This window comes from Rhinolophus hipposideros, assembly GCF_964194185.1.
Source record: "Rhinolophus hipposideros genome assembly, chromosome: 12".
NCBI classification, from domain to species: Eukaryota; Metazoa; Chordata; class Mammalia; order Chiroptera; family Rhinolophidae; genus Rhinolophus; species Rhinolophus hipposideros.
The window spans coordinates 37,838,617-37,864,556 of NC_138058.1; the positions used below are offsets into that span (position 1 = coordinate 37,838,617).

General features: G+C 35.9%; 1 protein-coding gene across 7 annotated transcripts in view; it reads right to left on the reverse strand.

The window, feature by feature from the left end:
- Positions 1–595: 595 nt before the first annotated feature.
- The window catches only part of CCDC85A (coiled-coil domain containing 85A), a 176,991-nt gene continuing 151,646 nt past the window's right edge, over positions 596–25,940 (reverse strand). For 2 of the 7 annotated variants that reach the window (XM_081068071.1, XM_081068070.1), the window contains one exon: positions 596–2,389. In XM_081068071.1, the coding sequence (XP_080924197.1) occupies positions 2,340–2,389 (50 nt within the window). In that variant the 3' untranslated portion in view covers positions 596–2,339. Of the gene's footprint in view, positions 2,390–6,769; positions 6,869–10,669; positions 10,790–13,762; positions 13,898–25,940 lie in introns of all 7 variants that reach the window. The other 5 variants (XM_081068065.1, XM_081068067.1, XM_081068066.1 and 2 more) reach the window with 5 other exon arrangements.

Below are 25,940 nucleotides of genomic sequence, written 5' to 3' on the forward strand. Positions count from 1 at the left end.
TATGGAAAATAAGATCATAAACTAATAAACTACTCACATAAGAGAACAGTACCACTTATTTTTATTGATAAATACAGTAGGTGATAGCAAGATTCAGGCTCTGGGCTGTTCATCTATTGTGTCATTAAATGTTAGGGCTAATGCTAAGTGTAGGAAGCCTTATTCTACCACCTTATTAGTAATTTCCAAGAAGTATATGTGTTCTCCGATCATGCATGTGTTTTCCAATTTATGACTTAGTTATATAAGCTTCTAAATACTGAGGGTGTTTTTCATTTTAGTATTTCCCCTGTAGTAAATTTCCTCTGATGATTCAAAAATAATTTTAAACACTATTGAAACAAATGAAGATCGTATAACTAATTTTAAAATATTCTTACGCTACAATTTTGACTACATTATAATAGAGAATGGTGTGAATTGAATCTCTAAATATTAAATCCCTTATAAGCATATTTAAAACATACCTTTGTTTTATATTTAAGATAAGTCATCTGTGCAGCTCATGATCTGTGTTACTATCATTATCATCATACAGCAGTATTATGATACTTAATATTTAGTGACTATTAGAAATCTCAAGAAAAAAACACTGTGAGATTAAATTATTTATTACCATTGCTAAGATGAACACATATACTTGATACTCAATTTTATGCGGAACTTTAAAAAAATAGTTTTAATACAGTATCAAAATTTACACAAGTATTTTGTCAAAAGACCAGTGTTTCTTGTATTAGCTTCTGCAGGCTCTACTGCAGGCACAAAAGCTTATTTTAAATGTCTTCAGAGTGTAGGAATACAACAATTTAAGGACGAAAGCTTTTCTCACAAGAGAAGGTGTAAATATAGCAAGCAATTTTCTTTTACAGAGTAGTAATATTTTAAAAATATATAACATTTTAAAAGAAAGATTGGTTTAAATGGTAACCCAATTACAATAATTAGAGATTATTCTATAGTAAATTAACTCAAACACTTTCTGAAAGCAGAGGGCTTATTTTTCATCACAATAACATTTTTAAAAGTATAACAAAATTCCTTGCACAATGGCAATTAATACACTATGTAATGAGCCCATTTAAAAACACCACCAGAGTATCTGCTATGAATCAAATCTGAGTAATTTAGAAATCTGAAAACTAGGAATTGTTGCATTCCTACTTTTTATAAACTACAGTAAAAACTTAGCATTCTGTCACAGGCCTCTTGCACATTCATACAAGGAACTATCATTGCATTAGAATAAACACAAAATACCTATCATAGCATTTCCAATACACACAGTCTAATATATATATATATATATATATATACACACACATATATATACATATATATACCAAAAATATGAAACTAAGCAAAGCTAGCACACCTCTTTTTCAAACCTCAAGCAGTCTGAACAAAGATTTTAGCTTCAATGAAGGACATGCGTCAGTTTCATAAACCATTAGATAGCTGCGTAGACAAAGAAAGCTTTTTCATAAATGCAGTGCAATATCTTAAAGTTTACATGAAGTTTATTAAATATAACAGCATGTCTAGAAACTATATTGTAGAAATAGACATCTCACAGTCAAAAACACTTAGAAAAATTGTTTTGCTTATTTTTTAATTGAAATTGTTAATATTAACATCAATGGATACACTGAAGGAATAAAGGTTGACATGTCCCCAAGATGTCTTTATGAATAAGCTTAAAAGAAAATATACATTTTGATCCTTTGAAAGAAATGGTACTCTGATAAGCACTCTATAAATTCTTGCTACCATCTGGTAAGGAGAATTTATATGGTATTTTTAGCACCTCAAAACAAAACCCCAGAAACCTAATCTTATCTTGCATCTAAATTATGTATCAGGAACTAGTACTTTGTGGATTAAAATATGAAAAATAGGTACTCAATTCTCAAACTTAAGGAGAGGTGTCTTCCAGCTTCCCATCTTTAATAGAACATGGTAAAAAAAACTCCCACCATTAAAGTCAGCTCTATCAAAACCATGGAGGCTCTACTGGACTTTTCCAATGATGCATGTTTCCCAATTATAGTCTTAGATCTGAGGAGTCAAAAACATTTTAGTTCTAATGAAAATATTGGTACCAAAATGGTGATTTTCAAAGCTACCTTGTTCAAAAGTGACTGTTGTGGACATCAAAGCGAGAGACATAAAATACAGCTTTAGTTACACTAAAGGGAAAATATGTGCCATGTACAATCACTCCATGAGTTCAGATTTGTGGAAATCCACTCTTCTTTTACCTCTCTGGCAGTGGTGATCTCATGTTTTTGAGAGTTTCTCACATTGGTCCTTTGTACTGGTTTCCAGACAAATGCTGCCTAATTCCAGGACACGAACCTGCAGCATCTCCAAGTTTCCTCCACACAACCTTTAAAAAAAAAAAAAAAATCTTAATTGTCCTCTAGCACAAAAAAGATGGGTGTGTTCTTTGAAAAGGAAATCTATGAGAGGGGCAAAGAGGAATGTGAAGACAAGAGACAAAATATCCACATGAATGAGCTCAAACACAAACAAAATGTGATGCAAGCTTCTAACTCACCAGCACTGCTCAGTAGATGAGACCACTTAACTTTGTGAGCAACCAGGGTCAAAATTAAAGAGTAATGTGCCAACTTACTGTAGTTATATGAGTGATACTCGGCAATAGCTGGACACTATGCACTTTGAGGACCCTTAAATAGTAACTGCCACCCTTGGAGATTGACTGCGTTGGTTGAGATAAAGCTCAGGCATAGGTATTTTTTAAAAGCTCCCAGTATGATTCTAATGTGTAGCTGGAATTCAGAATCCCTAAACAAAATCATCCTGGTTCCTATATTACACATCTATAACAGGGATATCAAAATGTTTAAACCACTAAGAAAAGTCTTTGATCTTGAGCTATTTAAGTCCTGAGCTAATAGCTTTAGGGCCACCAGTAAATTTCCCTGGCTTTTCCTGCAGAGTGAGGGCCTCAGTCATCATAAGTCTTAGTATACCAAGTATATGATCTCTCGGATTACCAAAATAGAAAGCATCCAAATGCAGGGAGAAGATAAGAATAAAATCAAGAATCACTGAAATAGATACAAATACAACGTTAAAAATTGAGCCATATTAGAGGGACAACAGCAAAGGTGTTATAGAACATAATATACCATACTGTACTATACTATACTGTAACATAATATACCATACTATTACAATATAAAAAAATCAGGTGTTTTACTTTACATTTATATTCTTAATTTAAGAATAAGTATACAGTAAAACAACTGAATTCAATGAAATACTAACATTAATTGGAAGCCATACTTGTGTACAAACACACACACACAGTAACAGTCATAACCCTCCTAGTGTGTTTCACTATAAGGGTTATGTTCAGATTGATTAATTCCACAAAAATTTACATGGCTCTAACATGAACACAAAACCAGTTGGTTCATCAATTATTCATAGACCGTTTCTTTTTTCCTTTAGAATAGATATTCCATGGAAACCTAGTAAGAATATAAAGTTCTGTCTACCTTTATTTGTAAGTCAATGTAACTATTAATCTCCCTGTTTTAGCAGACACTATTATGTTATAGAAATGTCTTATCATATTGGAAGGGAGTTGTAGTTACAGTCCTTAACTCTTTGGAAAGGAATGATATAGCAATGGATAGCTCAAACTATACAGAAGGGAGATAGGAGAGTCTCATTTCTTGACTGAGAAGAGGTACAAACACCTAATCAGAAAGCCAAGGGATATACCGTGTTTCCCTGAAAATAAGATGTAGCTGGACCATCAACTCTAATGCATCTTTTGGAGCAAAACTTAATATAAGACCCGGTCCAATATTATATAAGACCCTGTCTTATCTTAACATAAGACCAGCTCTTATATTAATTTTTGCTCCAAAAGACGCATTAGAGCTGATAGGCCAGCTACGTCTTATTTTCGGGGAAACAAGATATATACAATTACATCCACCCCGAACACTTTAAATTTCTGGTTTAGAAGCAGAGGATAGGAAAACCTCAAAGGATCATACCCGTAGACACAAAGCATGAGATGGTTAGAACTCAAAAGTGCAACCCTCTTCAAGTACTCAAATGTAGAAGGCAATGAGCTTTAATCCTGAGCGCACTCTGGTGAAAGGAAATTCAAGAGAAGCCTGAAATCAGCCAGTGATGCTTACATGAATATAGAGTAGTAACCCGTGAACTAAAAGAGCAGAATAGGGCGGTGTCTGAGATTGTGGCCTAGATGACCAGTCACGAATTTCACCTGTTCTCAGGGAATTTGTAAGAATGAAACAGACAAACCTAAGATAAAACCATTACTACAAAAAGATTTACTATTTCTTAGAGGGCAGTATATGTCTGTGGCACAGTGTGGGAAGAGAATAAGAGCACTCCATACTTACTAATCAACATGACACTGCTCTGAGTAACAGTCTTTTCATTGGATAGATGTCAACAACTTTCTTCAGGAGCAATACCAGGAACTGAGGCAAAACTTCTATTAAGTTCTAGCTGAGTCTTATAACTGATCTCACATTATGAGAAACCTTTATATTTCTGTGACATTATTATAAAAGCATAGTTTCTCTAATAGGTTTCAGAAACTAGCTAAAATTGTAAGAAATTAGTTATCTATGAAAATGTCTTGAAAATAAAAATATTTATTCTCCACTATTCACTATTTTCAATGTTCATATAATTCATAATGGTGACAAACATTTTAGTTCAACAGTTTTTTCTCTTGGTTTTTAGATAGTTTCCAAATATAAGAGTGCTAATTATCATATTTGGGCTGGCTTGTATTTTTTCTCAAATTTTGGGGATCAAAGACAAAAGTGGACACATAGAAAAGGTGTCCTAGAGAACTTTTAAAGGTAAACAAGGAGGACAAGTTCTTGTTTTCATGAAAATGCAGGCAAACAAAAAGATCAAAATGAACTAACCAAGAGTCAGTCCATTAGTAGGTCTCCTCTGTGATTAAGATTTTCTAATGTCTAGAAATCATTTATGAAAAAGAGACAAGAAACAATCCTGGCATTTCTTTACAGAAATTCTGTCATTAGGCATAATGGAGAGTATCCCCTCTGTAAGATGCATAGCTTGTCATTCTTCAGGAAAGAGTATGGAAGTTCCCAGATTTACCACACTTGAGAAAGTGGAAAGAGCTAGTCCTTATGGGAGATTTCAGTATACTCCTGCTAACTTCACTGTTGGTTAGAGAACAATTTGAACAAGTAATTTTAGTCATTGACTAATTTCAGGAGGTTTCTTTTTATCAAACATAAACCGAGTGTGGGGTCTTCTTACCCAGTAGTTGTTCCTATACAATCATCCATAGTCTATGGTAAAACTCAGATATCTGAATTATGAAGGAGCTCCAAATACAACCCTTTAGAGGATGAGCCCTTTTAGTTCTATAGTTCCTAATGTCTAACTTTCTCATTCCATAGTCAACAGATGAGAAGAAACAGGCAGGCATTCTTAGGTGTGTGGCTCAATTTTTTAAATTTATCTGAGGGAAATACATTGAAAAAGCTACAGAAGGTGAACAGTGATGCATCTAGGAAATGATGCCATCTAAAATGACCTTTTGCAAACAGACAAAAACATATATGCAGAAATGAAAAAAAAAACAAAAAAACAGCCACAACACAAGCAAGCAGGAAACTAAAACTCTTTTCCTGGCAAATATAAAATGCCCACGGGACTTACTATGTAACATTTACTGGATTCCAGGAAGACTTCAAAGAGGTTGATAAGTACGTTAAGTGAGAATATCTGATACTAATAACCTAAAGCGTGAGGGGATTTCTAAGCATTTTTTATATCCTAGTAGACAAAGAATATGAGGAGAAAGTAAAATATAAAGCCAATTAAAAAACCAGTCCTTAATATAATCTGCCATGATTTTTGCTTTTAACAAATGTGTGCAGTCTATTTAGCTTTTTCAATCAGCTTCACCACTATATTCTTGATTAAGTGATACATCTAAGCATACTACTCAAAAAATTAGAATTTAGTCAGGGATTAATAAAATCCAAATCACATTAATGATTACATAAGATATGCATCATGAAAATAGCATGTCAATTTTTTTTACTGAATTCCTCTGACTTCATAGATAGATTTCTGTGTGTCTAATGTCAACTTTTTTTACTGAATTCCTCTGACTTCATAGATAGATTTCTGTGTGTCTAACTATCTCTTAAGTTCATATCTATCTCCTCTTACTATTTTCTGAGCTTGTGTCAACCACTGAAAGGTAAAGATACTAGGTCACATGACATAAAGCACACATATACATGAAGAACCAAGAATATTACCTATTAAGATGATTTTTTTCCCTAAGTATAATTACAAATAAATGGGAAGAAGTCTGTGTTTTCTTTATCAGAGGTTTCTAAACAGTGATTTTTAAGGAACTTCTTAAAAGTATGAAATAGAAACCCATTTATTTTATCAAAACTAATAACTCATTTTAGACAATAAATTTATTATTTAGATACTTTCATAATTCATTTTGGAATATAGAATTTGGTAATTATTGCTTACCTGAATATTTTATAACATGAGTATTGTGTTAATAAAACTCCAACAAGATATATTAAAGATAAGAACAAAGGGAGTAGGTTTTCTTTTCAAATAAAAATATAAAGGCATTTGACCAGCATTTTAAAAAATAGGTATTCATAAAGCAATAACTAAGCTGTAATGAGGCTTTCGACACAGAATACACAACAAAGCACATTAAACTTACATTGCACATTTCTCTGACTATAGCTTTTTCTGTCTCACTAAGGTCATGTTCATACTCTTTACCCTGTTGACGATCTATAGTTTCCTGAACATCCAAGACCTGGATTTGTTGGGGAAAAAAAGCAAATTTCACATGGAGAAAAACTTATTAGTTATGAATAAAACCATCAAGGAGCTCCACTTTGTAAAACCTTTAGTTTTCTCCATGTCTGCATATCAGAGTGGATACATATATGTCAAAACCTTTTTAAATAGCTGATTGTTGTGAAAACTATTTGGAATCAACTCTGCTTGATCTTCAGATGGCCGTTAACAGCAATAAATTGCATCACTAAGAGTCAATTCATTAATGTCTAAAATAATTAGATGCACTTAGTTAATTGGGTCATTAAGATAACCTGACTGTGTCCACCATTTGGAGACAGTCGATAATTCTTGCTCCATTGTGAAGATGAGCAATATAATTAATTATACACCAAACAGTCCAAATGATATGTAGACATGGCCTGTAGAAAAGATGACAGTGACAAGTGAAACTGATCAGAACCCAGGAATATGTACATAAGAACTTTTGTTAACATTAACACTCCCGACCTCACAGTACTTGCCTGGACATTCTCAGTGTTAGGAATGTAATATGCAGATGGCTCTTTGATAGTAGCAACAAAAAACACTGCCTCCTTATAGTAAAAATATTTGGGGAGCACTTTAAATATTTTTCATTAGAGCAAAGTATCGGGATGAGATGTTTTTAAATTAGATTCCATTTCTCTAAGTTACCACTAAATAGACTGAAAATAATATTGCTTTAAAAATGTCTGTAAAGTTTTCATGTCAATACTTTCTATAGTACAAAAGGGGACAAAAGTTTGGCTTCGAGTGCGGTTTGTTATTTTTCTCTATATCAGCTTATAATCAAAGCATTTTTAACGTAGCATTAGACAACAACAACAACAACAAAAAACCTTTTCCTGAAAGCTCCTGTAGAATCAACCCTGCTAAACTCCCTGTTCTGTTGTCCTCATATTCAATGCTCATGGCCACACCTAAAGGTGTCACCTGAGCATTACCACCAATGAACAGGCCAAAATAAATGACTGAAGCATGAAGTAGGACCTTCATGTCAAGTGAACAGATAGAGATGACACTGATATTCACCAGAGTTCAACCCTGTCATGAATACTCTAATTCACAAACTACTCTCTGGTTAACTTAAAACTTCTAGCTATTATTACTATGTACATACTACTTCTTTAACATAGGCTATGGCGGTACCGTGTTTCCCCGAAAATAAGACCTAGCCGGACAATAAGCTCTAATGCATCTTTTGGAGCAAAAATTAATCTAAGACCTGGTCTTATTTTAGTATAAGACTGGGTCTCATAATATAATATAATATAATATAATATAATATAATATAATATAATACAATATAATACAATATAATACAATATATAATACCGGGTCTTAGATTAATTTTTGCTCCAAAAGTCGCATTAGAGCTGATTGTCCAGCTAGGTCTTATTTTCGGGGAAACACGGTAGTGAATAAAAGCCTCACCTGGTTAACTCAGATTAGAGTCAGTTTATATTCTTAAGGGAAATCATTGACTATGCTCAGTGAATATTCATAGGAAACTTAAAGAACTCTTGGAACAAGCTCATTTACCTACAAATTCAATTTATAATGCACCTTGGAGAAGTGTGCTTCATTTCAAGTCAGTTAATTTCTCCTAGATGAAGTGAAGCTCCAATTATGAATTTTAAAGCAAGAAAAATGTGGTGTTATTATAAGTGAGCTAATTTCTCAGTGATTTACAACACTTCCCACCTTCCCCCTCACCTCAACCATGACCAAAGTTTATTAAACCCTACAGATTTTTGGGATATATATCAACAGATGAGAAACTGAGCCATGGCTCTAATTATTCCATTCAGAATAGAAAAATCTTATGACATAAATCAGCTCTAGAATACTGGGCTTTCCAAAACAAAACATGTTGAGTGGTTACATTTCTTCCCATAGGCTATGTTTGCACATATTTCTGTTTCAGACACAGTTAACTCAGGGAAGTAAACACATTCTGTATTCAAAACCTCCAGTTATCCAATAAAGATACTTCAGTTGCTCAGTATTACCCATCTGCCAGTTGAGGACATGTGTGTGTCCTGATAACATAATATCTTCCTCTCGAGATAAAATTTTATATGAAAATTGGAGAATGAATTCAGAGAAAATTGAAGACTCTTCCTTGCCCTTCCCTTCCTGTTAGGCCATACTAACCCAGCTGCATTGAGAAATGGGGGAAAGATTGCAGTGCGACCCGCTATACTGCTCTGAGTCAAACTGCACTTGCCATTTAATAAGGCAACAGGCCAAATCAGCTTTCAGTATGAAAAGCAGAGCAATGTGTTGCTTTGGGAGTATGTACAGACACTAACGCTATAGGATTGAAACCATGCTCTCATTTTTCATTTCTAAAATGTTTTTCAAACAGCTAGAACCTACCTAGTTCATGCTAAAGTAACAGCATGTTTAACATGCCATTCGTGTTAAACAGCATTCAAATGCTGTTGCAGAAAGCAAGATGTTCATCAGTGGATAAACTGGCACCCACTAGATGGAGGGCAGCACCCCTCATTCTGTTGTGCCTTCCCAAGGATTCCTCTCCATTGCCCACTTTGTGAGTTACCCCAGTCCAGTGCACTGCCCCTGGCCACAAGCAAGGTTCTGCTACCTTCCCTTATCAGCAGTGTATGCTTGGAAAAAGCACACTCGTTTAATCGAAGTTACAACAAAATATAATGAGGGAGCTAAATCTCCTGCTACAACCAAATCATACTCAAATCAAATATTTTGAAGTTCTCATCTACTGATTTTCTTAATGCATGCCAGGGAAAGTGTGGCCCACTCCAAAAGAATGCATCTGCAGGCTGTTAATAAAACATTCTGAAACAAAAACAGTTTTAGAAAAGTTGTGAAACTCATGTGGCAAGGCAGGACTGAAGCATTTGACCTACTTCAGGGCTCAAAGTTTCACTAAGGCTACATGTTAGGAATTATACATAATATGAAGGACACGTTTCATACTTGGAAACTGATAAAACTTCAAGGAACTATCTGAATTTTAAGATGATTTTTATTACCTGCATCAGTTTCTTCTCTTAGATATTTATATGGCTTGCTTGTCACTTACCATTAATTTTACGTATGGTGCTTATTATTTATTGGGAAGCTCATTATTGGTAAAGAAAATTAAATGATAAATTTCAGCCAAGTCTTTTTTTAAGTCATTGGCAGAATCTGAAGTAAAAGTCAAAAATAAAATAGCTTTATGAACAAGACCATATGAACAAGACCATATATCTATTTTCTAATAGTCTCTAAATGAGCATTAACTAGAGTTTGAAGACCTAATTTCTACTTAGTGGAGGATAGAGCGGGTTTATGCTTATTTCAATATTTTATTTTAGTAAGTTGCACAATGTATACATCAACTGCATAAGGAAAGAAAAAATATGGTAACCTTCCTTCCTCTGGCCAACGATGACCTCCCTATATTTGAAGATATCCATGCTACAAACATTGCACATAAAATACTTATAACAATATTTTACACATATGAATATACATGCACACCAGATTTAAACTTCGATGCAGATAATGAATCACATTACTCAAAACAAAATGGTCACACTAGAGATTCAACCATAAGCACTCAAACCCCTTGTTAATTTTAAACACTAAAATCATACTTTAAAAATCAGATAAAGTTATACCACAAGGGTTCAAAAAACAAAGTATCTATGGTTAACACAAGACTGTGAGGACCACCGTACTACAGCAAACAAACCACAACACAACTGAATTTCTGGATAAATGATTGGACACAGTTGGTTACCTTAAGAGAATGTACCACCGGTTCAGGCTGCTGAGAAGGTGTGGTATGTCCACTGAAGCTAGCTGGAGAGTTGGGTGAACTGCTATTCCCATCAGCCCCTGATGACAACCTAAAAGAACCCTTAGTAGAAAATCAACAACTTTGTTATTAAAACAAAGGTCGTTTATAACTGCATAGATGTAATTCAATACTCAATTTCACTGTCAAATGAGAATTAACTAGTTTTTAATTTTTTTGAGCCTGTCCTACGATACTATCAACCTGTTAATTGGAATACACTTGCTGCTTGACCAGTAAGAAAAGCCAACCAAGAAGTATCACTATGCACGTCCAGGTGTCATTTCTGATTTACCAAAGTGAGCAGTGCCTCATGAGGATTGGCCATTAAGAACATTTTAAGAGAGATTTTTGAAACGGAAAGATACTCAAGAATAGGGAACTTGTGAGTTACTCCACAGCTGAGTTAAACATGCTCATTCAGCAAGACAAATGCCATATTCCATATGTCTCAGAAAATGCAGACACATCACATTCTTGCATTGGAGAAACTGTGTCTCTTATAAAACCCTTTGAGGGAAAGACCTATAGGGGAACATTTTCAAAAGAGATTTAACCTAATTTAGCATTTTGCAACCTAATTTAGCATTTTGCAGTCATTTTAAAAATGAAAAACAAAATATATCAGAAATTACATATTTGTAGTTTAGCGACACTAAAACTGAATTGCTGAGAAATCAGAACCTAGGCATTACTAATTTGACCTGTGAGAGTCAGTCACCCATACAGGAATTGGGGAAAAAATGAAAACTGGGCTTTTTCTAGGGATTGCTTAGAGAAAGACTAAGGGATCAGGAAAGAAATGGAACAGCAGTTATCTACCCTCTAGAAAAGGCAGTCTAACGGGACTATTCCAAACACAGAGGACCTGAGATTTTAATTTCTGTCCATCAACAAACCTACAGATTTTTCTCATGCCTAATAGATTAATAACTGCTCCATTTATCTTGATCCTGTGAATCTAATCCTCTGAGAAGGAACCACTGAAGGAGCGTCAAGTGTGGATTAATAAAGGGAAGAAACAACTATAGTTTGGGACATTTGTTTTCCTGCATCTATAGGAGAGTTTCTATGTTGTGCATTTTAGGGATGGGAAGGATAAGTTGAGTTTCCCAATAGTTTTAGGCATGTTTTTTAGAGAAATTGATAACTCTCATTGATTTTTATAAAAATTATCATGTATACACTGTGTAATTTAGAATATCTTCTCCTTTCCCTTGTTGCTGTCACTTCTTATGTCCTTGAAGGCTATCCTTGCCACCTCAGAAGCCAACAGAGAGAAGCAGCCATAGAATCTGACATTTAGGTGACCTCTCTAGTTTCTGTCCATCATTGCTACTAATGATTAAATTAATAGCAGGGGAGGACAACCAATTATAATAGCCCCAACTCTCTCTGAGAAAAAAATATTTGTAAGATTTGTTTTCCTGTATTTGTAATTCACAGTAAATCAGACATAATAGTACCTGATACAAATAACAGAAGGAAAACTATTTGAAGTTTAAAGATGGTTAAAACCCACCACCAAATTTTGAACACTTCTTTTCCTCTATTAGAGATCAAATGTCTCCAAAACAAAGGAGTTATAAAGGAAGCTCTTCTTCTCTGCATAGCTCTGGTGCTCTATTACTTTCTTTCCCTACTATTTACCACCCTTTTGAACTCTTGTGAAAAGGCTTCTGAGGTTATGCAGTTAACTTCAAACCTCTTATTTCGGACCTACCATTGCAGCACCATCTTTCCTCTGACTGGTAATCTCATTTCCGGCTCTGTGCCACCCTCCTTCCAGTTCTTTCTTTCAAACCCTTTTCTGCCCAGCCCTTCTGTTTCAAAGGTTCCCTTCCCAGACTTGGCAAGCGTATTAATCCTAACGTGATTTTGCTTGGACATCAGGCCTCTATTTTTCAGGGTATTTTGGTTTAAGGGAATTTCTGAAATCAATGATAGGTAGCTTCCCGAAACCAAATCCCTGGACAATTTAGCATTGTTTAAACTTAAGGGCAGTTCTTTTCTACACTTATCTATTCAGAAAACAACAAACGTTATTTTATTAAAGAAGCTTCCTTAAAACAATGATGCTAATGATAATAATAATGATAGTAATAAAATAATTGGTACAATAGGAACTACACAATGGAGGAAAACTTACTATTTAGGGATTTAAGTTGTACTTCAAATTTGCTTTGTGAGCCTTGGGACTAGTAATCACTAGAAAGATCAAGATCCATGTTTTATGTGACTTTTGTGAGGCCACAAAATTAACCAAATGTCTGGTTAAGTTGTGCAAGCATCTCATTCAAACACATCTGATTTAGTTACTATAAAATAAAAGGCTAGATTTTTATGTTCTCAGTAGAATCAAACCAATACTTGGAGAATTATCTAGGTTCAATCAGTACCTACTCTCAGTTGACTGACTAATAGTTTACTAAAGTATTTTTTTTTTTAATGTGCTGAGTGAAATACAACAAATGATTTTGAACAGTCTCTTGGACTTTATTTCTATTACAGTAAGCCTGTCTGTTTAAATGGTCACTTGGCTGGCTCAGACAGGGAATTTAAAAACAAGAAAATCTTAATAAAATTGGAAATGTGACTTCCAACTTCAGGGTGGATTATTTCAAGCTACATGAGATCATACAGCACATCCCCGTCCCTTGAGTCAGCTGTCAAATGGAAAGGGCAATTTTCTGGGCTGGGCTGGAGACACCTGATGGTGTCTAACAATCCATCTCCACTGACCTTTCAAACTCCCTTTCATGAAAGGTGCAGGGTACCTTTGTTCTTCTCCAGTGTTTCGAGTGACTCAACTTTCACCCTCAGGTTCAGGGGGAAAAAAACCAAAACACTGAAGATGACTGTTTAGGAGAGGAAACACTCTACTCCCAACTTCCCTCCCAAGATTTAGACACACAGCAACTTTCTTTTGTGTATACAGACTTGTCCTCTTACCCCCCCAGAATAACTTTTCCTCTAGCAACAGAGGCCATCTGGTTATGCACAAGCAAATGTAGCAGCTGACTCATCTTCACTCACCGGGAGAGTGGGCAGGCATCGTCCTATTCCTCGGCACCCTTGCCACCACTGCAAGACCCGCCGGGCTCTGGGCCCCCAGCCTTTCTCCATATTTGAGCTGTTTCTAGATGGAGGTTGCCTTCTATTCTGGGTGGCCTTATATTTGGAACAATATAGTACAATCACTCAGAAAAATACTGTTTCCCAAGTCTCAAGAAAGCAGATAGAACAAGAAGCTGAATGAAACAAACCACAATGACCACAATGGCAAGTTGAAGCATGCACCTGTAACTAGGGAAAACATTAAAATAACAAACTGAAGTCCTGAAAATTAGAACTAATACTGACTTTTTAAGTTTTTAGCAAAGGTGTAACATTCTCAAGCTATCAAAAAGTGGTAGAAGGTACTGCTATTTAGACAACTTTATTTTGTGGGTTTTACTTATGAGAAATATAGAATTACCATAATTCTAAGGATTTAAAACTGTGTAACTTCAGAACTTAACAGAAATGACTTGAAATGTATTTGGGAGAACTGTGCCCTTTTGTTAAGAAATACAAGTTGGGTAGGTATATTTAATAGAAAAATTGACCTTGTATCAATTCTCAGCAAAATTTCTGCATATTGAAAAAAATATACATATATGAACTAAGAGGACACTATTGCATTACAATAACTATTTCACATGGGACTTATGCATAGTTATCAAAATTTCTTTTAATCATTGATTCCCAAATTTCTGTCCTAGTGGGAACTAGATACCACATAACTAAAATAAAAAGAAAATACAAAAAAAAAAGTTCCTAAATTTGAGGTTTTTTTCCATGACCAAACTGTGTAATTCTGTTAAAATGATCAGAAGCAAGATGAACATAATTTCTTCTCCCTGCCAGCTTTCACTAAGATCTTTAAAAATGCTATGTCCTAAGGAATAATAAAATATTTAAAAACATAATATGAAAAATTCACAAAATATTCCCAAAATGCCAGTGTCTAAATATTTAAGTTAATTTTAGGAGACAAAAAAATGAAAACATAATTTTTTAGTTCTCATTGACCCATTGCCTAGAAATCTGTGCTGTATTGTGAATAGAACTGGTCTAATTTTCACTCTCCTCTAACTTTTATAGACTGAACAATAAAGAAAATATACCATGATCTTAAGAAGCAATAATGCTTCTTATTGAGTAGCAGCTGCTACTCACAAAACTCTTTTTTGAATCTATGAAATCAGTACCAATTACCTATTAAATAAGTCACGCATATTCCTCACATATAATGGATTATATATTTGCACTTGGACTATAATGATCATTTCATCATAGCAACACTAATTTGAATATTGCTTTTAGCAATCACTTCACATGTCAGTAATTTATTTCACCATCAAAAGAATTATATCTAGTAATTTATGATATGGCCAATGACTTAAAATTCACCTCTCACCCCAATCTGCATAGTTTTATTTCTGAGATCATTATGAGTAATGCAATTTTTTTACTAATGAGTTCTATCTTCAGGATTAGGTTCTCTCTATGACTTACACATCTCTCAGATCTTGTTTTTCAGATTCAACAATTGAGTAAAACATAAGAATCCCTACTGTCATTCTTCTTTAAAATGTGTGGTGAAATTAAATCCCCATGTCTCTCCATTGTAACCAAGTTCATTATCATAACCATGGTATTGAAGGTAACATCTATAACCATTTAGAAGCCGGTTAGAAAGAGCAGCCATTTAGTTGCTATGTAAATAATGTACATAATATTCCCACTTTCAGAAAGTAGATATATGAAATGATAGACATACTTTTTAGGATATTGTAAAAGGTTCTTTTCAAACATAAAATGTGATTGTATAGTATTATTAATCTCATAAGAGGGGGGCAACATACATGGACCAGATTTTGGTGGAAGAATAAACTACTTGATGATATAACCATTTGAAAGGAAAGGTACTCTCCAGAATCAGGATTACTGACTTTCTACTCATGTCAGAAACATTTTGTTGTTGTTGTTGTTGTGTAATCCTGATCATGGAAAAGTGTGTTCTGGACCAGCCATCATTTTTGACCTTCAAGTAAACTGTATCTGAGTGGGATTGACATGCTAATAAAGGTTTAGATCTTTGCTTGCCCTACAATTGTCAATCACACTATTTTCTGAAGACAGTTTCATAAAACATACTAAGCCTCCAGTAAGTTGGTGTTTTGAGTTGTTTCTGGGAACTGTGCAGCTCAATATGGGGCAAACAGATTCTGGCCCTCAGTTGGGAGAACAATTCCAAATGACCTTAAGTCACTTTTTCTTTTCTGAGTAATTCTATTTTGCTTAGTTTTATTTTCTGCAGTTTTTCAAAATTCCACGTATATAAAAAGGAATACCTGAATGAACCTACATTCCAATAGAAATCTGTGTACTCATTAGCTACTTAATATACTGGCACGTAGAGTAATCCATAAATTATTTCAGGTATCAGTCCACCCTAAATGCTGATAGCAAAGTAATGCTCTGCAACAAGACTGTGTGGGAGGTAAATTACAGATTACTTACCATGTGGTAAATTCTTTCTATAGAAATCCTGAATTCTAATGCTGTGAGCAAATAGTCTAGATCAGGAAACAAAAGTATTCCTTTGTATCATTGAAGAAGATAAAATATATTGGTTATACTATCCCTCTTATCACATGATATCTGGAAGATCTTCTTGCATGAAACTTGACATGTGGGACATTTCCTAATATTGTCCTTAAAATAAATGACTTCTTCAGAACTAAGAAAAAAATGAAGCCATTCAATTTTTTAAAAGATTATCTAAACAAAAAGAAAATATATTCTTTATAGTCTCATTGAGTGAAATAATTATTCATAATTTGAGTTTTAAGGGAACTGGCAAGATGAAGCTATTCTGAATAAGTTGTCTTCTATTTTATAGTTGTATTTTATTTACTGATATTTTATAATAGTAATATTTTAATTAACACTTTGGAAGTTTCCATTTTTCTGCCCTACAGAAGCATACATTTAAAAAAGTCTTTAAGAATAACAGAATACTGTTTTTATATTTTTATTATGTAAAATACAGGCTTCCCACTCAAATATAAATCAGACGTAGTGCATTTCTAAGAAACTTTAGAGCCCAGCCCTCTTATCTATTATAGGAAGCCAACTATGGAAGTCTGAAAATTGATTGGCTAAAGTGGTTTCCTGTTAGTTAAAAGTGTTTAATTTTTTATAAGTCCCGAAGATAGGTCATGCTGTCATATAGTGCATCCTCCCTCATCAGAACCCAATTTAATTAAAGAGGAAGGATTAATTCAGTTTTTCCTTATTAAGGGCAATGGCAGATGTTTTGCTTAATCTCATCAGGAAAATAATCCTTTTGTTCAATTTGACCAGTTTTCATTCTGACATATAAAACTGCACTAGCATAAAAACAGAAGCTCAGATTAGAAGAGATTTTCAAGGTCACCTTGACAAACTTTTCCCAAAAGATGCCTGTGAATGGGCTTAGACATGCTAAGAGACCCTCTGCTTTGTTCTTGGAAATGTTAGTTGATTGCATTCAAAGAAAAATATTGTTTTATTTAACTAAGGAAATCTATTCAATACTGTTTTAAGACCATTTCCCGGATTTAGAGTCATTTATTCGCTTAACAGATATTTGCTCAGCACCTACCAGAAGTAATATGATATCCCCTGCTATGCCAGGCAAGTATCTACTCCAGTTGGTGTTGAGAGAGAAGCAAAATAAATTTAAATCAGTGATTCTAGGGTCACAATACCTAGGTTCCGATTCTTGATCTGACACTTAGCAGCCACATGACCGCTCTGTGCTTCAGTTTCCTCACCTTTAAATTGTGGGTAGTAATGGTGCAATGATACCTCACTTGATGGGCTTGGTTCTTTATATGAACAGAGCTCTTAAAACAGTGCCTGGCCCATGTTCAGTGCTCTGTAAATATTTGCTGTCATCATCATGAATGTTTTTGCTTTGTTTGTCAACACATTTCACAACTTGTTTGTCATTCTACTTCTCCATGTTTGTTATTTAGAGCAGCAGCACTCAACTCAGGGTGATTTGACCCCCCAAGGGGGAACATTTGGCAAAATGTCTGCAGACATTTTTAGTTGTCCAAACTAGTCTGTTTCTATGGGCATTTAGTGGGTAGAGTCCATGGATGCTGGTGACCATCTGACAATGCTCAGGACACTCTACATGACAAAGAATTATCCAGCCCAAAATGTCAGTAGCGCTAAAGTTGAGAAACCCCAATTCAGAGAAAAAAATGGCAAAGCAAAATTTATGGTGACAGCTCCGTAGCAGATTTTGCATTTGAGGATAGGTCACCCACATGATTCTGAGCTTGCGATGATTTTAAAGAAAAATCTAAGCTGCTGCCCTCGGGTGGTCTAAGTATAAAGACATCCATATTCCCACCAAGTAGGAAATTACTCTAACAAAAGGAATAGAATTAAAAAATACTCAACACATCCTACTGTAACAATGCTAGCAGAATCAGGACATAAAATGGGCAGGGCAGGGCAGTGTTTCAAAGAACAAAGCGCTCTCAGAGTGGAGAGAGATGGCACACTGCAGCACCTTGAAAATTAAGACACCAATCCCACAGAGAATGAAATTGGCAGACGGTACCATGTGCACATTATGGAAGAAAATAAACCTTTCTTAGCAACACAACAGGTAAAAATCCCGCTCTTAACTTTAAGTAGTCACACTCAGAAGGAATAAAATTGCCAACAGATAGAAATGAGGGCTCTGACACATGAAAACAACATCCCAGTGCAGATAAGAACAGTGTGTGACATGCAGAGGGAAATCAGAAAGAAACCTGGATCAGAACAGCGACCACTGTCTCCTTCACACGTGACTAAGGGTTATAGTCTGTTTACATGTTTGCCTCCTCCATAGACAGAAGACTCTTTGAGACCATGTCTTAGTCGTAACTCAATTACTAAGCTCCTATTACGTGTTAGGGCTCTCCCTAAGTGCCATCAATTAGAAGATAATATATTAAGATGAGTTAATATTAGCTCCCATCACATGTTAATACCTATTAAGACAGTAACGGTTGGCCTGGTGCTGTTCTCAATAATTTACACTCCATAATGATGTTTTTCTTTTGGGTTTGGGCCCTCAAGGTCTCCTCTTCTGTGTTCTGATCATGTAATTCCTGGGCCACAAGGAGACCCAGGAGATCCCCTGGCCCAGGGGTCTCGGGAAGATCAGAAGAGAAGTGTGTTAATATTAATAACTGATACAGAAGTGGTGCACACCAGCTGAACATCAGCTCTGTGCTCGTTTGATTTTCTCTACTCCAGGCACATAACTATGGTTGTGACAGTTACATACAATCTGCACCTATAATAATATCATAAGGATTCTGAAACTTGGCATTTTACAAAGCAGCCTAAGGAATGTGTTGAGAATTACTGACAGCTCACTTTGGAATACTATATGAGTTGTGCTAAAAATGAAATACAGTAGGGTTCCAGCTAAGTATGAGGTGTGATCAAACAATACAGTGAATGTTTAAGTAAAAAAAATCTATTACACTAAAAGACGCATTGCCATTAATCCCCCTCAAAATACTGCCCCTCAACTTCGAACACACTTATCCCATCGTTCTTGCCGGAACAGTTCTGGAAGTCTTCTTTCGTGTCTTTAGTTGTGCTGTCGTGGCTGCCTCGATGTTCTGAATCGATTCAAAACATTTATCTTTCATGGTCATCTTGACTTTGGGAAAGAGCCAGAAGTCACATGGTTCCAGATTTGGTGAATAAGGTGGATGAGGACAAACTGTAATGGTTTTATTTGACAGAAATTGCTGTACCAGAAGCGATGTGTGACATGGAACATTGTCATGATGGAAGATGAAGTAAAAATACAAAAGAGGCCTTCCAGACCTGCTTCAGAAAGTGGCAAGAATGATGGAGCAAGTGTGTTTAAAGTGAAGGAGAGCATTCTGAGGGGGATTAATGGCAATGTGTCTTTTACTGTAATATTTTTATGTAAACATTGACCATAATTTTCTATCACAACTCAAATGTTAAAACAGTAACTGAAAGCACCACTAAGGATAGTTAGCTAACCATAATTTTCTATCACACCTCGAATGTTAAAACAGTAACTGAAAGCATCACTAAGGATAGTTAGCAGACCGAAAGTAGAAATAGACTTTATTAATGGGGCGTCCAAAGTATATGCTGATTCCCATCAAAATCATTACGTAATGCCAAACATTAAGTGATAAAATAAAAAATTATCAAAAGAGATATTTTCAGCTTTATTAAGTGTAGGCCAATCTATAAATATTGAAGTATTCCCAGCTAAGGAAGACAGAAGGTAATATTTATTTACTCACTCTTCACTTATTATGCCAAACAATGGCTAAGATTGAGGTCTGTAGTAGAAGCATACTAGAGGTGGTAAGGTGCTTCAATTCAGAGAACCTGAATTTTAGACAGTTGACTTGTTGAGGGAAACAGAAGGACATGAGTGTCGAATGTGAGGGACATAGTAGCAGAACTGAGGCAATCATGAAAGGCAGGAATCAGATCACCGAGACCCTTCCACACCATATGAAGGATTTGAATTTTTTTTTGTGCTGAGGCATGAGCTTTGACAAGACCTGATTTGTGTTTTATAGATTGCTCTTGCAATGTGGAGAATGATTTGGGTGGGATAAGACGAACTGGGATGACATCCAATTAGGATATTAAGAAGGAAGTTCAAAGAAGGAAGTTCAAGTGAAAAATGTTTACTTATTGCCTACACTGGACAATAGCAGAAGGAATGAAAAGTATGATACTGATGGATTAAAAGACCGGACCCTACTAGCCCTAATGTTTATTTGAATGTAGGTAAGAGAGATCCAGGATGGCTCCCAGCCTTCTGGGAGGACCAGCTAAATTGTGATGCCATTAACCAGGACAGGAAATGGCAGGAAATTAATATATCTAACTCCTTCATCAGATTTTAAAATCAAGATCGAAAAGGTAATTTACAACTAAAAAGCCCAAATCATCTTTCTCACACATACCCACACAAATGTGTTTTTTTTCTGACATGTAAAAGTCTGCAAAATATTCAAATTGTAATAATTTTAACTTCAAGCTATGATGATAGTGGCTGATCAAACGATACAACGTTCTTGGAAGGAAAATAATTTTGAAATATCTGTGACTCCAGGTAAAACTTGCAGATATATAAATATAGTCCCCAGAAAAACAAATAAAAGTAATTACAGAGAGTAGCAGGATGCCTTATTATAAGAATGAGAGAGGGCAAACCCAAGGAATAAAAGAATTATTATCCTGAAAGGGCTAAGACAGCAAATACCCTATATCTGTAGTCAGTGAGAGCAGACAGAGTAACAGTGAAGGCCTGGTAAGAAATAGCTGGTAAACAATAGGTAGGAAATGTGGACAATTACGTTTACGTACATTCTGTCTCAAGGTAATGAGCTGATGTGCTTAATTCTTGTCTTTTATTAACCACTGTGAGAAGCACTGAAATTTCTGGAAGCAAGGAAGAATGATACCTCTAAATGCGTTTCCAATCAGGTTGACATGCACTAATAAAAGTTAACACATTGTTGCTGAGAGAAACATATCTGAATACTTTTAGGTCTTAGGCTTATATACAAGGGGGTGAAGTGGACATGAGTAGACCTGCGAGTCAGGGCAGGGAACTGAATCGCCAGTGTAGATGCAAAAGCAAAAGGTCCTGCTGATCCACACTGCATTCAGCTTGTAGAGCAGAGCCTATTAATGATGGTGTTAAATACCTCAGGACTCCTTCACAACCCAGTGAAGACACGCGGAGCTAGAGTCCCAGGGACTAAACAGCTATTTAAGATAAATACTTGTCGAGTTGACTAAGAAACACTACACTGTGAGGTGGTCTCTGCTGCCCCGGCTTTAGCAAAAGGAAAGGTCCTCAGTTCTTAAGGTACAAAGCTCCAGTGTACAAAGCTCCCACACAAAATGGGAAGGTCAAGATAAGAGAAAGGTCAACAAGAGGCAGAAAGAGTGGGCTTCATACAAGGGCAGCGACCTCTCTAGGAAGCAGATTAATAATACGAATAAGTACAGGTGCTTGTTAGACAGTTCCATCCATGCCATTTGGTGGAAGCTCTATCTTGGAATATTCCCAATGATCTCACCCAGAAAGGTTTACAAAAACACAAGTAGCCAAAACGATCTAAGCAGTATAGCCTCTGCATATGCGGTCGCAATAAAATCAGCAGCAGGAGAAATCTCCCATTAGTGAGAACACCATCACAGCATACAAGGAAGCATCATGAAAGCCTGAGCTCTATTTCTACAAACAACTCCTACTAGGAAGAAAGAAAATAAGTGATTTAAAAATATGTTTATGTGTGCCCTACCTCCTAACATAAATAATTGATGATGGAAAATAAGACTGAATTTTAGATTCAAGCTATATATGCTCATTTAAGTAAACAATATTCAAAAAAGAAGTATAGGACCCATCAGAGAGTTAAAATAAAATATAAAACAATTTTGCAGAATTAGTACACAAAATAAGTTCAAAAATCATCCATCATTTTGGGAGATTAAAAATGTTAAATGGGCCTCTCTTTTCGGTCTTCACTGCCCTCATTTCTCCTTCCCTATCTTTAAATCTTAGGCTGTCCCAGGGCACAGTCCACAGCCTCTTCTCTTTTGTTCTCAGTACTCAGTCACAGGAAGTCCTAATTCAGTCCCATAGCAGTGTATTCTTCCAAATTTTTATCTCCAACCTTGACCTCTCCCCTGTATTCCAGCTCGTATATATCCAACTGTATGTGACATCTCCCTTGCCCCAAATAGAATTTGGTTCCCCTGCACCTCCTAACCTGTTCCCCCCAGTCTTTGTCACCTCATCTCTGTAAATAGCACCACCAATCATACAGCTGCTTAGATCACAATCCAAGGAGTCGTCCGTGATTCTTCCCATGGCCACCACACTGAACACCACCCTTGGATTGCCATTCATTGCGCAGTCTATGTGAACAGTTCCTCCAGGGGTTGTCAGTGCCCAACCTATGAAGCCATATGGGTCTCTTTCCCTTATATTCCACATCCAATCTGTCATAGAGCATTCTCAGCTCTACTTCAAGATACATTTGTGAATCCAACCCCTCTCCTCACAGGCTCCACTGTACCACTTAGTTCAGGCTACCACCATTGCTCTTAGACTAGCAAACTATCTCCCTAATTGACTGTACCTCTGTCCATCCCCTCTCCCTGCCTCTACCTGCTTCAGTCTGGTCTTTACCCAACGCTGACAGTGACCTTTTGAAAATGTTAATAGATGATATCACACCCTTGCCGAGTTCCTCCAGTGGCTTTTATCAACTCAAACCCAAATCTAAATACTTGACCTTGGTTAACAAAGCCCACTGGGTCTATTCCCTGCCTGCCACTCTGACTTCCTCTCCTGGTACTTCCCATCCCACTCACTGCCACACTACCCTTCTTGGTCCTGTTTCCTCACACATGACTAGTTCATTCCTACCTAAAGCTTTGTCCTTGCTGTTCTTGCTTCCTGTAATAGTCTTTCCAGCCATATTCCTTTCTTTCCTTCAGGTCCCTGCAGATGTCACTTCCTCTGAGGGGTCTTTTCTAACTCCATGTAAAATACCCTGTCACTCCAGTCACTCTCCACTTCTGTACCCTGCTTTTGTTTTCTTCATACTGATTATTACTCCCAGGTATTACATATTTATGTTTTTTTTTTAAAGATCCACCTACTAAAATTTAAGCTGCATAAATTTTATATTCAAAGCAGTATACCTATTATCTAAATCAGTATCTAAGAGACACAAAACGTATTCAAAGGGTGAAATACTGAGTGAGTGGCCAAGACATTATCCTCCCATGACCTACAGAAATCCCATTCCATGTGAGGTAAGGGTTGTTTTGGTTATACTAAGAAAAGCAGTGGAAACCCACTAATCATTTCCGATTGAATGAATATCTCTGTACCAATCTTATGATAAATGTCAACCTTTTTCTTTCCAAAGAGCAAGATTACTGCTTTTGTCTAGCCTTGATTCTGGGGATGAAAAGCATAAATAACTGAAATTTAAAATAGTTTTACCTCATCCCTCTGTATAAGTTTGATCATAGCTAATGCCACAAACCAAGTCTTCCTGGTTCATTTTTATTTTCTTGAAGTTTCTGGGTGAAGGAATTAAGAGTAATAAAAGGGCCAACATTCTGAGAATCTCACCCAACTACAGGATCTGGCTAAACTATAAAATGCACAGCTAAAATTTTCTGAAAAGTTGACTGAGAAATTCTGAACAGAGATATTGTAATGCTTTGGGAAAGGCAAACTTTAAAAGGAACTTTTTTAAAATTAGAATTTTAGTAATAGTATCATCCTGAAATACAATCAGGTTAACTAGTAGTAATAAGTTTTCTAACATTGACTAGAGCTGTCTTAGAAAATAAAACATATAACAAGTATTTTGCCTACTCAAGAAAAATGACCCAGGGACTAATCAGCTCACTGCCTGACCCTCAGCAAGTCACTTGTCCTCAATGCTAAAATGAGGACAAGTCACTTGTCCTCAATGTCTATCAATTAGCTTCATGTGGCGGCTGTGAAGAGTGGCTAATAAACCTGATTGCAAGGCTCTCTGAGAAATTAAGTGCTATAGAGAGGCTTGATAATTGCCAGATTGCTCTCAGTCACTGTCTAAGCACTGTGAATGCATTTGGCTCTTTTTAAGCTCTCTGCTACCCTTTGGCTTGTCTGAAGTCAATCAGTCCTAGTGACAAGGACAAGTGAGGATCCTTCTCACTTTCCTACAGGTCTCATCCTGATTCACAGGACACACACGTGCTGGAGACACCACCTAGCCTTTGCTGTCCTCTAGTCTGTCCAGAGCACTTCTCAAGTCCCTGATGAAGAAACACTGAATCAACAGCCAGTTGAAGGCATTTCCTTCATTTTCTTTCCTTTCCACAGAAAGGAAATACAACATAATTAAAACCACATATTTTACAAAAACCATGGGGGAGGAGAATATTAACATGAAGGACCTGAAAAGCACAGAATTCACTTAATTCTTACCAATGATCTCCTGATGTCTCATTCTTTCACGAAATGCCCTCATTTAAGGGGAAAGGATGATTGATTTCTGACCTCCTCCTGAGCCGGAAATGGTTTTCCTCATTCACTGATAAACATGGATTTAGAATTTCACTTGTCTTTGAAGAACTATATAGAAATTCATGTTCTTTCCAAGTTGTCAGCCATGTGGTATCTATTTTAGAGACAAGCCTGCCCCATGTTATCTTCCCAGTAATCTGTCTAAGACATGCAAAAATAGCCAGGACACAAAAGCAATATAATCAGTCACTCACTAAAGTACAGCGTCAGTCACCATACATGTTTCAGAAAAGTATAAATTTCCTCTCCGATAGTACCACAACACCTGTCCTTCCTGTATTGGGAGGACTGGCCTTTTCAAATCAAGTGCAAGCGTCTTCATCTCCAACAACTTTTCATCCCAAAGATAAGTGGTTTGATAGGAAAAAAATACCTTTACTTCTTGCTCAACTACTCCTCTGGTTTAATCACAGCACATTTCAAAACCTAGATACTGATAACTTAGGGCAGGTTTGGGGATGCTAGGACAAAAACTTAAACCAATGCAAAAATAATACTTATTGAGAAAAGTATTTGTGTATAATAAATTCTTTAGGTACAAATAAAAATGTATGTAACAATGAGACCAATTAACAAATATATATTAACAGATAACAAGTCATGGACAAATTATTTTCATGTAGAGCAGGCGTAAACTACTGCCAGAGTTAAATCCAGCCCCCTTCACCTGTTTTGTGAATAGTTTTATTAGAACACTGACACACCCATTCACTTAGACATTCTCTGTGGCTGTTCTCAGCTGTCTGGTTGCTACAATTGCTGACATGAGTAGTTGCAACACACCATTGGTTCACAAATTTGAAAACATTTGCTACCTAGACCTTTACTAAAAAAGTACCAACCCCTGCTATAGAGGATGAAAAGGTCATTGCAGCCTGGAATAGTCGGCGAAGGTTCTCTAGAAGGAGACAAGCAGCTTAAAGAGAAACTATAACGGAACCAGTAGATAAGTGATAGGTAGACAAATATTCTTTCCCATGTAATCTTTTA